At 42.1% G+C, this 15,720-nt stretch overlaps 1 protein-coding gene across 2 annotated transcripts; it reads right to left on the bottom strand.

The window, feature by feature from the left end:
• Positions 1-2,156: 2,156 nt before the first annotated feature.
• Positions 2,157-15,709, bottom strand: nocte (no circadian temperature entrainment). Of its 2 annotated transcripts, XM_053744852.1 has the most exons (15): positions 15,531-15,709; positions 14,964-15,125; positions 14,251-14,396; positions 13,872-13,932; positions 13,062-13,236; positions 11,997-12,106; positions 11,010-11,251; positions 9,778-10,713; positions 6,513-9,471; positions 6,125-6,385; positions 5,518-5,656; positions 4,919-5,208; positions 4,347-4,604; positions 3,227-3,410; positions 2,157-3,003 (listed from the first exon to the last, which is right to left on the bottom strand). In XM_053744852.1, the coding sequence occupies exons 2-15, from the start codon at positions 15,075-15,077 to the stop codon at positions 2,882-2,884; spliced, it is 5,997 nt and encodes a 1,998-aa protein (XP_053600827.1). In that variant the 5' UTR covers positions 15,078-15,125; positions 15,531-15,709; the 3' UTR covers positions 2,157-2,881. The 2 variants fall into 2 exon arrangements, with proteins under 2 accessions (XP_053600827.1, XP_053600828.1); XM_053744853.2 differs by lacking the exon at positions 2,157-3,003 and having other exon boundaries at positions 3,271-3,425.
• Positions 15,710-15,720: the final 11 nt, after the last annotated feature.

Genomic DNA, 15,720 nt, shown 5'->3' with positions numbered 1-15,720 from the left:
AGGATGACGTTAGGCAAAACCAACAATAATGGGAAATGGTCACTCAGCCTCTGCCTGCAACACCAGGGGTGTCACACACTTGTGAGTCGCAACTAATTGAATGACTTCGGGAACACGCGAAGATGAGAGAGATAAGAGACTTGGCCATCTATGGGTCAACCATGTCACCTACCCCCTACTTAGAAAAGCTTTCAATAATATTTAAAAAAACATTACCTATATCTACACACATAATTGGACAAGGTTCACAGGCATCAACACAGTAGGTTAAAACATAATTGTTCTATAGATAACCTAGTACTAAATTAAATTCAGGTAGGTACCTATGTGTATATAAATAATGCATCAAGCAAGGGACTGAAGCTGAAAGTGCAATGAACGAAGGTCAACAGCCAGACGGGATTTGCTTTGTTCGAGTCCTGCCGACAGCTTCGTACGTTTACCTCACATTAACTGTGAACTAGGTAACTATTTCCATGTTCCTTCAAGCCCTGAAAGCTGTGACGGCGCGAAGTCAGAGTTCAAATTTTAAGGATTCAGATCTCATTTTACAACCGGTTCCTTACCAATTCTATTATTGGCTATCAGCTGCCAAACTAGCCGGTCGCTCACGCTTGTCACTCCCAACTTTGTACAATCCGGTGACGAGTGGGAAATTAAAAAAAAATTACAGGACACGAGTGTTTTTTTCAGTACACTTGCATTATATTCAGCAAACGTAATTGAAGTGTTCTTTGCTGTACTTTATGAAAACATATACAATACGAAATCATTAATAGACATACACTTGTCTTCTTAAATATTTCTAAACGGGAATACAGAGTGCCAATTATAAAAAACTAACTGCGCCCCGAGGCTTCGTTCCCATGGGAATTTCGGGATAAAAGTACCCTATGTGTTATACCAGGTTATTTTCTACCCGTGTACCAAATTTCATTACAATCGGTCCAGTAGATAATTCGTGAAGAGGTAACAAACTTACTTTCGCATTTATAATACTAGTTGCGAAGTAGGGATAAATCCCACTATGATTACGGGCCTTTAGGCGCGAATGGTCCAATATATATATATATATATATTGTATATTTGTAAGTATAGGTGTATAAGTTCGTTTGCGTAGTTTGTATAGAAGTTAAGCACATATATTTCATTTATATAAGAAGACAAGTGTTTGCTGTTCCTACTCCTTGTGGGGAGAGGCTGGTCTTCTGAGATACAGGCTCTGCTTAGTTCAGACACCAGTCTCTCACAATCTTTATTTGTTATTCCATAAAACACATTTGCACTTGAATGTATGTCTGTCTACCTCGTAAGGGATAAAGATGTGATTAGTATGTAAATTATACAATTTTGGAAACATCGTATGTTTTGGACCAACCGCAAATTGTAATTTTTTGGAACTTTGGACCAATCGCGGCTAAAGGATTTCGGGGACATCTAATGGGGATCTATGTGGAGGATGTATGTAATGTATATATATCCTTCTAATCATACTGGTATGACTGACCATAAGGTTAATTTGTGTTTATGTACACATTGCAGGATATATGGTACAAAATGATTTCCATGCTATATATGTGGGTTGTTTCTTTATCTGAAGGCTCCTTATTCATCAATTTTATTCAAGACGCCTAAAGTATTTTTCCATGGATTCAGTTGTACGGAGTACGTACTAATTCCATGCATTTTTCTTTGTTCATATTGTCAATGACTAAAAGCATATAACTTTTACGACTAGCTATCGCCATCTAGTTGCAAGGTTGCCGTTTTGTATACGATTCCACTAAAACGACCTTCACAGAGCTGGTTACTAGGTCTATAGGGAATATGCAAACGTCACGCATGAAAAAAGGACAAATTTTTGGCAACCCATTTGCAAAATGTTGACAATTTGATATACCTTGTTTTTGTTAACTATATTCTGGAGTGAAAATTTTCAGACAAAATAGCATGTCTGAAAATTTTCACTCCAGAATATTCTATATAAATATATGCACTGTATCAATATATTTATTGACTAAATATTTAACTGGATATAAACTTTTCTATCCAATAACCAGCTCGGTGAAGGTCGTTTTATAGTGGGATTTTAAGACTAAATAATGCAACCAGTGTGTAGGTTTGAAAAATAGTAGTAAAAATAATTCAAAACTGTATTCGGTCATAATAATTTTATTCGCATATAATAATTGGTTATGATACATGGAGTTTAAATGAGTGCTTCTCAGCGTTGCCGAGTGACATTCAACCATTTCGCTCCAAATTACATTTATTATTCATTTATATTGCATCGACATGCGTTCTGTAAAACCGTCGCTACATATTCACTAGTGAGAGGTCGAGGCAACGCTCAATCGGACGCGAGCCCTCGGTGCATCGGTCGCGGCTCGGCCACCGACCGTTCGCGTTTATATATACTTAAATGTAACAGTCAAATAGCCGGATATCCGTCCGATCAATATATTTACATACAAACAGAGCGCCGCTACCGCCGCGACGTCGGCCGCAGCCGGCCCGAGGGGCGAGCTTCGATCGACGAAGCCGCGGCGCGCATCGATTCGTACACATCTTATATAATCTTAAAATCACTTCCATAATTTACGACTTAATTCAAATACCGAAAACCTAAAGGCTCAAACTCAAACACGCGATGCGACGTCTGATCGTCGAAATCGACACTGTCATTCCTAGCGCCGGCAATCGGACCGTCCGTTCCGTCAGCAAATAACAATATTAGTAAAGTTAGCGACACCTTATGTGTAAATGGGCATCGCCGAGTCGCATTACGCGTTTGAGAGTTGGGCGTGAATGCGACGCGCCGGGCGTCGCGGGCCGCGCAGGCGACCTCGTGGGCAGTGGACAGCGGGTGGGGGGACGCGGCTCACTCGGCCTTGACCTCGGCGGGCGGCGGCGCGTCGGGTGACGCGACCGTCTCGCCGGCTTCGTCTCCTGCGCCCGCGCTCTCTCCAGCGTCGACTGCCCGCTCGCCGCTGCCGGCTCCGTCTATAAAAATGTTGAAATATAATATTCACCTAAAACCTATCACCAGATTTTATAGGATATGATTAAATTTTATCACTATTAACACCAATCTTTCATTCTGTAGATTTTACTCCGATGTCAGTTAGCCCTGTGCAAAACTTGTAAAGATATCTGTCCTGATCCCATAATATGAAAGTGGTGAAACAAGGCCTAAAACTAAAAATAAACTATAAAAAGTACTCACTGCGCTGGTGGTGGTGGTAGTAGAGGTTGTGGTTGGGGCGGGGCGCGTGATGGCGGGCGTGGGCAGCGGGCGCGCGGTACACGGGCACGGGCGGGCGCTGGATGGGCGCGGGGTAGCGGGGGGCGAGGCCCCGCGGCCCGCCGCCCGTGCCGCCGCACCGCCCGTTGTTCCCGCCCATCATTTGCTACGGTCGGAAATACTGCGTGTATTATGTCGGCTAGTCTGATAACTTTTGGCTTTGACTTATGGCGCGAAGAAATACGGACAACTCCAAATTGTATTAGTGTTAATATATGTACGTGTAGGTACATTCCCAAATAGTAATATATACGCATGAATATTTGTAAATCTCAGCTGGTAAGAACAATGATAAAACTTGATAATCGTCTGTATTTCCACATGCCTAGATAGAAATAGTAGCCGGATCCTTACTCTACTTAAAATTTTGTAAATGTAACTAGAAAATGTACCACGTTGATCCAAGAGGAAAACTTGAGGTATGGAGGTACTTGCAAAGTTAAGATTGGCAAATTGATTAACATGAAAACTCTCATTATTGTGTGCTTTTGGTTGCGTTCACGGCTGTGACATGCAATCAGGATTATTTTAAATCTGATTATCAATCAGATTACAAATGTATTCGATTAAGGCCAACTTTGGTCATAGCTTCATATCTTAACAGTGAGGCTGTTGGTAACTAATATTATAAATGCGAAAGTAAGTTTGTTTCCTCTTCACGCTCTATCTACTAAACTAATCTTCTAAAATGTTGCATAGGTACATATACTTTTAAGTATGGACAAGGTTATAGGGTACTTTTGATTTCGGAAAAATTACTGTTACCGTGGGAAATTTTCGCGGGCGAAGCGCGGGCTAAAGCCAGTGATTTATAAAGGTGAAATAAACTCTCCATGATCTTAATCTGACGTGCTCCAGTAACTACCGAAATCCGCTCTTGGCTCTCCTACTAATGAACCAAACTAAAGATAATAAACTTTATATTTTTCATTTAAACCAAATAATATTATGTATCACAAACTTACAATGGGTGTCAGGAGCAACATATTTTGTTTGACCACATAACAAATAAACAATATTTGTAAAATATAATTATAACTACCTGTTGCTGATGTGGTGGATGGTGCTGCAGTGGCGTGATGGCCGGCGGCACGAGCGGCGGCGGCGCGTGGTATTTGTGCTGCGGCGGCGAGTGCGGCGGCTTCTGCGGCTTGCTGCCTTTGGGCGTCGGCGACGCGGACTCGCACAGCGGCGCGAACCCGTTGGCGTGTTCGTGCAGCGGCGACTTCATCTGCTGCGGCGGCGGCCGCGGCTGCGGGGGCGCCGCGTACTGCTGCTGCATCGGCGCGCGGTATTGTTGCTGAACAACAAAATTAGCTTTATCATTTATAATATACCACCACCTACCTACTTCATTGTTGATATTATTGATGGACATGACCCTTATGCAAAACCTTACACATAGTGTACTATGTGTGTGTTAATAAAATATATCTATATATTAGATAGATAGATACTCTTTATTGTACCCTTTATTGTACAAAGGAGTACAGTTATAACAACGTCGTCATGCCAATTCATATAAAACAATTCCTTTCATGCGTTCTTTCATCATTTTTGTCAATCGATGATTACAGACCGATTTAAAAAATGTGCGACATGTAAAGAACCAACCTGCATCTGTTGAACTGCGGCGGCGACTTGTAACTGGGATGAAATAAACTGTGAACCGAAGGCGCCAGATTGCGCGGGCTGCGTGAACTGCAGCGGGTAGGTGGGCGCGGGAGCGGTGGGCGGCTGGTACGGGGAGTAGTACGAGGACGCGGGAGGCGCCGGTCGCGGCAGCAGCCCCGGCAACGAGTACGGCGCCTCGCCCACCGGCCCCGAGTAGCCCAAGTACTGCTGCTGGTACGTGCTCACGCTGCCAACGCCCCCTACACCGCCCACGCCGCCGCCTTTACTACCTACGTAACAATATCGCGATTTTCAGTAATGGAATAGATAATAAACGCAAAACATTAAATTGGAGATGAGAATGGCCGCGAACAAATTATTGAACAAAATATTTATAAGACGAATTAATTAGCAAAGCATAAGATACCTAGAACTGTAATATCACCAACGTCTATTATGAGCACACATGCACTTAAATTGAAAAGTTGAGACAAAGTGTGTGTGCATCACAATAGGTTAAAAACGGCTAAATACCCAGCACTGATTATCAGCCGTCAGCTAGGTTCGGTGACATTTAGGCATATTTTAAATCAACATACCTATAGCACCAATTTGCTGACTGGAAGGCTTCACAGTTGCAGACATGAGAGAATTAGAAGTACTGGAGATTAGGACTGTACTGGGATTATTGCCAAGTTGTCCTGATTGTCCAAAAGCTGCCCCACCACCAGCTGCCGCCTGTAATTTTAATTTACAGAAATATGTAATATTTAACTAGTTTTGCGCGCGGCTTCGCCCGCGTGAATTTCCCTTCAAAACAAAGAATCAAAGTATTACTTTGATTCTCTTAGTAATTTTATTTTACCAGTCTTGCATGTTCTGCAGGGCTGGTAAAATTTTATTGTTTGAAATAACTTTATTGCACGTAACAAAACACAAAACAGTACTGAAATTAAAGAATAACCTAAAGTTTGATTCGCATCGTCTCCCGTCTTTGGTTTAAATTTTCGAATTTCCCGTTTTGAGTTACTTTTTTTTTACTTTCTTGTCGCGTATGTCTCGTCTCGTTTCCCTATACTTGTCTCGTCCAGTTTCTCTGAAGTTTCATTTAAACTTCCTATGTGTCACTATCTCTTAATGGAAATAGTTAACATACTGATACAATAATCTGATAATTTTACTACATCTACAGTTGAGGTCACTCACCATCCGATACTGATTAGGAAGGCTCTGGAACATTGTGGCCATACCATCTGGCGGTGGCTGTTGGTGGTAGTTGTAAGGGCCAGCCGAGCCAGCGCCGTATGGCGTTCCAGGGAAAGTCCCAAACTGTCCTCGACTTTGGTCTAAGAATGCCCCGTACAAGCCGCCCTGCTGCGGCAGTTGCTGTGAGGAGCCCAGCAGCTGTTGCGACGAGTTAAACAGTACCGCTGGAGGCGACGGCACTGACAAGCCACCATAGCCGCCCTGCAGAAATATCATTTCATAATTTTCAGCATTTTGAAAACTCTTCTGATATTTAAAAGAAAAATATAAATAGGTAAAAAAAAGTAATATAGTTTTATTAAACTTTGGTATTCCAAAGATTATTTACCTGGTAGCCTACGTGATTGTAGTGTTGTGGCGGCGGCGATTGTAACTGTTGCGTTGGCTTCACTTTACATACGTTCGGAGGTGCGCCCGTCTCTGTGTTGGTTTCCTCAAAACCAGGGAATTGTAACTCTTCACTGCCCTCAACCACTGCAGGCATTTCCCACACTTTTTTCACACTAGCGATTTTTAAATTGAGATCTGCAGCCAGCGGAGAAATAGTGCTTGACGTACTCATATGTACACCTCGTGGTAAACCAAGGGATTTGGCAGTTTTATCCTCAGTGAGCTGCCCAAGAGACTCTGTATCGAATGTAAAATCGAGCTTCATATCTGAAGAATCTTCAGCTTTTTGAGATGTGTCAAATGTAATAGGTAGACCCAGTGTTCCTTCGGCGTCTGATCCCGGTCTATTGGTATCGGCCATTAGTTCTTGTATAGATCTTGGCCTTGATCTAACCTCACCATTGAATGCTACTTGACGCGTATCTAATTCCGTTGGAATCTCTTCACCCTGAGGCTTGGCAGTGTTAGCACTAGGCTGATATTTTTGTTTTAATGCTTCAGCGGGCGGTGCAGTCTTATAATTCGTATTTTCGAATATGATAGTCTCTACAGGGGGAGTAGCTCCATCTAATACTCCAGTTTTATCCGTGGGCACAATGCACGTCGGCTGGACGGGTTTTATTTCAACTACATTTTGCGTTTCACCGGGCGTACTACGCTGACTGGACTGGTTAGATTTATTCTCCACATTTTCAACAGGCTCTTCAACATTACCGCGTAAGGTTTGCGATATAGGTTTATCCCAGGCATTGACCGGTGGTGGCGGCGGCGCAGCGCCAGTATCAGGTCCGAAGCCGGTCACTAACCCCATTTGTTGCTTTTGCCTCTGTTTAACGAAACGCGGCGCCAAATTAGCCTGACGCGGTCGTTCATATTGGGAAGTCGGTTTATTTACCACTTGTGCCGATCCTCGCGAATTAGATTTATCATTCGAATTTCTAGTAGATGATCCGTTTCTGCCACCTCCTTGGTTTGAATGAGATCTGGGTTGTTTCACGGTTTCATCTTTTGTGGCGGAGCCTCGGGTGTCTTTGGAGTTTTTCTTATTTCGAACCTCCTGGAACCCATCGTCCACAACTTCATCGTCTTTTTTGCCTGATATCTTAAGATCAATCATAGCCTCTATTACTTCAGTAGTCTTATTATCTGCAGGCATGTCTTTTTTCGTTCCTTGCGGATGGCGACCACTATTTTGCCGATTATTCTGGCCTCGCGGTCCCTTCTGTTGCGCTCCAGCTCGCCCGCGTCGAGCATTCGTACCTCCTTCGGAATGTTCAGATGTGGTCTCCCAGTTCTCGTCTTCGCCGCTGAACGGGCCGCCGGCACCTTTCGGTCGTCGTTCCCGACCTCGCCCAGTGGAGGAACCCGTCCGTGGTTTGGAATGAGATTTATTTTTATCTTCTCCTTGCGCATCTTTGACGTCGTCATCCTTAACGGCTCGATTCGCTTGACTAAAAGGACTCTTCGTGTTGGGTGGGCCGTAGCCTGTGACCCTTTTAGCGGGCGCCGGCGGACGCGACGCGCCCTGGAATCCTCCTCTGCCTCTGCGGGAAGGCTGGCCGCGCGGGGCGAAAGGCTCTCTGTTCTCCACATTATCAGCAGGTTGCGGCACGTGGTCGACAGCCGAGCCCTTGGGCCCTCGCGGACTGCGCGGCGCCCTGCGGCGCTCCTTGCGCTCGGCGTTGGGCGCGCCGTCGGTGGAGCCGTCGGACTCGCTGGCGCGGTTGTTGGAGCGCGAGCTGCGCTGCGAGCGGCGCCCGCGCGCGTCCCGGCCCCAGCCCCGGCTGTACACGGCGAACCCTCCGGCCCCACCCGCGCCGCCTGCCCCGCCCCCACCGCCACCATACCCTCTGCCTTTCTTTTCAGATCCGGATCCGCTGGACTTTCGTTCCACTGGTTCTTTTAGAGAAATTTTATTAAGCTGTTCGTTATTAAATCTCTCCCCGCGTTTGTCATCGACGGACCTTTTTTGGGCGTCTCCGCCGGTCTGAAGAGACTCTGCTGAATGCGCCTCATTCATCTTGACGGGTACTAGTCCTGATGGATCGGTACTAGATTTGGAAGCTATAGACTCAGATTCTGATAAGTCCTTCTCCGACTTCTGGGACGAAAACACTGGTTTACTCAAATTTTGCGCTGTTAGGTCTGATGACGTTTGTAACTGTGCTTGAGGATTGTTAGAATCGAGATTTGAAGGTTTAGAAAGAGGTTTAGAAATAGTTTGATTAGTATCGGAAATAGTTTGAGATTGATGAATAGGAACAGAAGGTTGTGATTGAATATTAGGATATGGATGTATTTGAGGTACTTGTTGATTCTGAACAAAGTTTTTCCCACTAGGAGGATGATTTGAAATAGTTTGCTGAGTAGATGTAGACAAGGACTGCTGATTGAAATTAGATTTATCTTCCACTATATCTTTTGATAGCTGCTCGGTTTCTTTAGCCGGTGCAAGTTTTTCTGTAGGTGTTTTTGAATAAGTAGATGTCTCATCTTGAGTGATTTCAGCCCACGAAGTTTTTCCAAAATCTCTTTCAGATGATTCCCGTTGGACAGCAGCCGAAGGCGGTGTTCGCCGTTCTGCTGTTTGCACTGGAGTTGCTGAATCAGATGCCGTAAAAGAATCAGTGATTCCTATGCTTTTTCTTTCGAATACTTCAGTCAATTTGTCAGCGGCTGTTCTACTGCTGTGTTCAATACCACTGGAATTATCTATCGACTTCCTGTCAGATTCACTTCTTCTATCTTTATAGTCACTATATTCCTTGTAGGAATCTTTTGAATTAGATCTGTCTAATTCCCTGCCTGTTCTATCGTAGTCCTGCATTTCAGACCGCCATTGCGGCCCAGGTCCATCTTTATCTCTTCTAAAATCATCCTCACGGTCAGAAAAATCTCTGAAACAAAATAAAATAATATAAAAAATATAATGATATTTGTATACAGTACACAGATATAATGATATTTGTATACGGTACATCGCGGAAGTTGGACGTGTACTGATATTTGTATACGGTACATCGCGGAAGTTGGACGTGTACTGTACATATACAGTACACATCCAAATTCTGCGATGTCCTTTCTGTGAATAAATACTAATTTATCAATGGGTAATATATTTAATTTTTGCATTTGCAATTGGAGTCTACCTTAAATTGGCGATAATAGGTGTCATTATTATAAACTCTAATATTAGTACGTACCTTGAATATGAGCGGCGTCCATTATGTCTTGGCGCATTGTATTGAGGCGGCTCTTGACGTCTGGGTGCTGTTTTCCCTGAAAATGCCCAACCCTTATGTTGGTCGTCTTGCTGGCGATTCTGTTGCTGCTTTAAGAACCGCGGTGGCATGTTGTTTTGGAACGTTTTGGAGAAGGCGGAATTAGGTTGATCTCGATCTCGGCCATAGTCGCGGTCTCTGTCTCTGAAGTCGCGGTCTCTGTCATTCCGGTCTCGATCTCTGTCGCGATCCATCCTGTCGCGGTCGGCCCTGTCAGAGCCTCTGTCGAACCTTTCCCGATCCATCCGATCGCCGCGATCTCTCTCGTTTCGGTCTCTATCACGCATGTCCATTCTATCTTTATCACTATCTTGGCGATCCCTATTATCATTTCGCCCTCTGTCTCGCTCGCGTTCTCTGTCTCTGACATCTCTGTCTCGTTCTCTATTATCGAACCTGTCTCTGCTTTCAATTCTATCTCTGTTATCGACATTCCTGTCCTTTTCTCTGCCGTCTCGATGATCGTTCCGTTCTTTTTCCCTATTATCAAAGCGATCTCTTTCTCTGTTGTCGGTGCGTTCCCTGTTGTCGAGTCTCTCCTTTTCTCTGTTGTCAGGTTCTCTATCGCGATTATCATTCCGGTCCCGGTCTATTCTGTCGCGGGAGTCTTTGGGTTGCAGAGGCGCGGTGTCCCGCATTTGTCGTCGCTGTTCCTCCTCCTTCCGCTGGCGCGCTCGCGCAATGACCTGTGCCATCTCATTGTTTTGTTTTTGCCGCCGTTCAGCCCATATTTGCTCCTCGTCGGTGAGCTCCTGAATTTTTGTGTCAACGCGTTCACTTTCAATACTGGCCCTGTTATTATTCTTACTAGCTTTACTTGGCGCTGAAGATTCTCCATCAGAAAAGTCCAATTTTTGACTGAAACGAAAATAAATTAAATCTTTTAAAATAATTGAATATACGTCTTCTACAAAAGGGTTACTTTTGTTAAATGTAACTTCTTACTAAATTCTTTTTCATAAATACAGACTTATCATTAGGAAGAAAGTAGAGAAATCAATACGTATATATTACGGTATCCAATTGAGGAATCCTTGCAACTCAAACAAAGATAAGCTTTCTCCAGTTACGAGGTTCGCCATTCCTTCCTTTATAAATTTTGTTTTTATTTGAAATTGGAAATGAGAATGTGGCACAAATGCGGCGCAACTCACTCATAATCGATGTCGTCGTGCTGCGCCCAGCCGGCGTCGCGGCTGATGTCGTCGAGCGAGGAGATCTGGTCGGGCCGCAGGATGGGGCGCGCACTCAGGATGTCCTGCGCGCGGGGCGCGGCTGACGCGGACGCGGATGCGGCAACACGCGGCGCGCGCGCTCCGGGTACCGGCGTCGCGCCGCGCGGCAGCGAGCCCAGCGCGCCCAGCCCGAGCCCGCCGCCTCCGCTACCTTTCACCAGCTGTATTATAACACACAATTTGTTGAAAATGATGCAATTATAAACTCACTTCTTATTTCTTTTTTTGCTAAGTGTGCCACTGACTTGTGTGAATAGTATTGCGAATTCCACTCTTCCTACTATTAATTCCTTTCTTAAATTTTGAAACCTTATCTATTTTTAGCAATGGGATCAATGAACTACCTATGAGATGGCAAAAGTGCAGAGATAATAATGGTTCTTACTTTGATTAAATATATTACATTAAAAAATATTCGACTTTTTGTTTCTCCTATACCAAACGCCAATTTCATATGTAAGGACCTAATATTACAATTTTTTTTGTTTACCCGGTACAGTAAGAAAAATGTAGGTTTAATATTTTAAACCAATGTTAAAATTATTGTTTTTTGCATACTATTGGTAGATTGACAAGATGATAATTAATAGATAGATGAAAACATTGTCCTTATCACGGTATATCCCAACTAATATTATAAATGCGAAAGTATGTTTGTTACCTTTTCACGCATTATTTACTGGATCGATTGTTATGAAATTAGGTACACGGGAGATAATAACCTGGAATAACACATAGGATACTTTTTATCCCGAAATTCCTACGGGAGCGAAACCCCGGGGAGCAGCTAGTTATTCATATTATTCACGGTGTTTCAATTAATATTAAAATTTGCCAAAAAATTGTAATGTTGAAGTGGGTGCATAACAACATCTCTCACGACGACGACAAGCAAGGAGTACTCACGAATGAGGGCAGGATGGCGCGGAAGGCGGGCGTCTGCTGCGTGGCGGGCGCGGGCGACGCCACCTCCGAGCGCACGCTCGTCCCGCCACCGCACGTCCAGCTGCCTTCCGCTGTCCACACACAAACAACATTAACACAACGCCACTGCTATCTCGACTAGAAAAGGGTCCGTTTTTACATTTTAAAGCATGAATCTAAAAATAAGGTTTTTACAAAAATATCATTTTTGACACAAGCTTTTATTGTTATCAAAGAGATCTTGTTATATTCAATTTGTCACAAAAACATTTTCACGCAGTAAAAAACTTAGGAGTTCCAACATCTGAAGCCATTCCTGGGTGCACCATCAGGTCATGCTTAACATAATAATCCATTGTCACATCCAAATTAAACATATGTACAACACTTCAGCTCAATTGGTTGAAGATATCTGCTGCAAAATTGAATTGTAAGATTTCACCTGTCTTCCCCTAATATTACACTAACATCTCATTTAGAGGGTGCATTTTAAGAAATATACCTAACACTCCGTGGTTTACTACTAAAGCCCCTTTTGGCACGCAAAAGTTAGCTCTGCCAAGCCCAAATGAGCTGGCATTATGAATTGAATAATATTAGCTCCAATAAACAGCCAAAGACATTCAGAACCTATATTCCTGATACATACTAAGAATGGCTGCATCAACTAGAGGAGTGGGTTCGACCAGACATAGTCTTATGTAATCCCCCAGGACTGATCGATAGCAGTTATTACGTAATTATAAAAAACTTTCATGTAATGGAATCAGGGGAAACCCCCTGTTGTCCATTAGGTTATTTTTGTGAAAATTAACCTTTAAACTCTTACACCCACCACCTACCTACCTTGATAGGTAGGTAATGTTAAGTGTAGGTAAATTATAAAGTATGGGTTCTGTAAGTACATAAGTGTTTTCTTTAAAATTCATCATTCATGAACTGCAATTTGCAATTTATCTTTTATTAATTTTTATTTTAATTCACAGTAATACTGCTTATTTAAATCAAAATCATTTCTGTGCATTTTGCCTACGAAATTTAACTTACTTTGTGGCCTGAGTTGTGGTTGAGATGTAGCATGGTCTGAAGACCGGTGTGAGGGTTGTGCAGCTGCCTCCAGCGAGGGGAATTCTGTGCGGAAGTGGGGCGAGGAGGGGGGAGGCAGGGACACCCAGCCGCTCGGACATGTAGATGCAGCCACACTGCTGATGGATGTTGTAGGCTGTAATATTAATAAATGTACTTAAAGATTGTCACCTCTTCATTCTACTAATATTATAAATGCCCCAGGGCAGAGCTAGTCCTTATTATAAACTATTCATGAAATTTGCATACATACAGTTACAGATGTGTTCTGTGGTAAATTCTGCAAGCGAATCTACAGGCAAAAGCTACAAAGTCAAATGTGAATATCCAAATATACATATTATGGCCCATACCCATAATACACTGACATATTAGTTAAAATGTTTCCCTAGTATAGCAAAAGCATAGATGGTAATTCAGATGTATTATTTTTGTTTTTAAATGTATAACTTTGTGTACATATTACAAATTGCTATAGAATTTGACATTCATTACAAGATATACAGGGTGACTTTTAATACATTGCAATATTTTGTCTACATGCTCAGTCCATGATTCTTACCAACTTTTAGTATAGAGGTAACTATGAAATTGAGAAATAAAAAGAATCTGCCATTCTATACAAAATTAAATATTTAACTTGTGGAAAATATTTGGATCAGCTGATATTTTTTTAGCAATTTTTAGAGAAAAGTTATTCAGTACCATGGACTGAGCATGTAGATAAAATAATGCTAATGTATAAGAAATCACCATGTAGAGACTACTTACAACAGTCTGAGAGGTGCATGTTGCTGGTGTAGATACACTAGTAGTAACAGCAGAAATAGAACTGAAAATGATAAAACATTTTAAAAATATTTTTTCATAATGAAACACACAAAGGTCAGTTTTGAAAAATACAAATGTTACTATCCTCATCCTGCATGGATTTCACTGCAGTTTTCACCAATAGACTTTGTGATTCCTGAGAAAGGTTTGTGGTCTTTACACAAGCAAAGCCGGGATGGAATGTAGTACTATACTAATTTGAAAATTGACTCCTAATTCCAGAAATTTGTTCAAATAAACTATGAAGCTGTGTGATTATATACTCATAAAATAAAATAAAAATAATGCTTGTAAATAATACACAGAGTAAAATGTTTACTTAGCGTTAGGATCTTGACCAGTTTCTGTTTTCAAAGATGGCAAATTGGCAGGTGGACGCCTTGCCGAAGGTACTTTTCCAAGACTTTGCATTCCATGTTTGCGGCTTAGTTGAGATTTTACTAGGGATGGTTCGGAGTTTTCGTTCTGAAAGTCATTTACAATACAATTAGAGGTTATTATATACATATAAAAAGATGTGTTTCATCAACAGATTAATTAATATTTGATATCACTATGTGTAATTATATAAATAAAAATGTACAAACCAACAAAAGTTCATTGACCTTCCCCAACAAAGGCCAATAAGAGTGTAAAATTTATTATCTCAAGTATTTATTAAACTGAGTGTAATAATGGACCATGGAAGGCTACTACAAGCCTTCCAGCTAACTATGTATTTTGATTCCTACTTCCCTATAGAAGGAAGCAAGGTCAACATTTTACGACCATTGTATTGCCAGTTTGTTCTATCCACAAGACATGCCAAGGTCAGCCCATTCAACTGTAACCATATCAGTATATTCACAATGCTGGTTTCTTTATGTGTACAATGTAAAGTTTGCATTTGTTCAGCAACATGCAAAAATGCAGCTAAGCTCTGCCTACCTTGCTATAATCTGTGGTGTATATTTTACCTATTCTAAACCTGGAAACTAGTCATTACACAATTCTATGTAAAATATAAAAACTAATATAAAATGTTTTACAAACCCGGTTGGTGCAGTACAAGCTATTGATATCCAACTTCTGATATTTTTGCTTGCCGGACGTCGGCTTCGTCTGCGCCGTAGTGCCTCCGCCGCCCGGCGTCGAGAGTGCAGACATGCTGCGACGTACACACCATCAGGAGGTCACCCTCTCTCCGACCACCAGCTGCAACCAGCGAAACCAACACTTCACAACAGTTTACGTTCACGTAATAGACTTCACAGCCTTTACACTAGACTCATATATTAAGAATTGTACTTTCTAATTAATCAGGCACCGATGCCTACTCAAATAATCACTAAACACTAAAAACACGAATCACTTTCACATCACAGACATTATTGCAGCCCAACCCTTCCAAGTTTATTGACGTGTTACATCCGTACGCTGGATCGATGACAATCAATTTTTCTTACTTTCCATGTTGCACTATAGACACTACATTATCATTACGAGATATAATATTCTTGCACTAAATAACGGTATTGACAAGATAGAAGTAGAAGAACGGTAAATAACAAACTAATTTATGTCGTTGTATGAAACAACAAGAACAAAATAAATATCTACCTTGGTCCGTTATACTTGGTATTACGAAATATAAATTGTCTAAACTCGAATACTATTAATACAATAAAGATTACTTTAGATTTTTATTCTATTCTACTCTACCAAAAACTTATATCACTTTATTTTAAGATGGCGTCTCCACCAAAAGACGATCTCCTTCCTTTTCACAATCAATAGAGTGACGTCACAA

The sequence above is a fragment of the Plodia interpunctella genome, chromosome 5 (genome assembly GCF_027563975.2).
Source record: "Plodia interpunctella isolate USDA-ARS_2022_Savannah chromosome 5, ilPloInte3.2, whole genome shotgun sequence".
Lineage (NCBI taxonomy): Eukaryota > Metazoa > Arthropoda > Insecta > Lepidoptera > Pyralidae > Plodia > Plodia interpunctella.
This window is presented reverse-complemented; position numbering and strand designations above follow the sequence as displayed.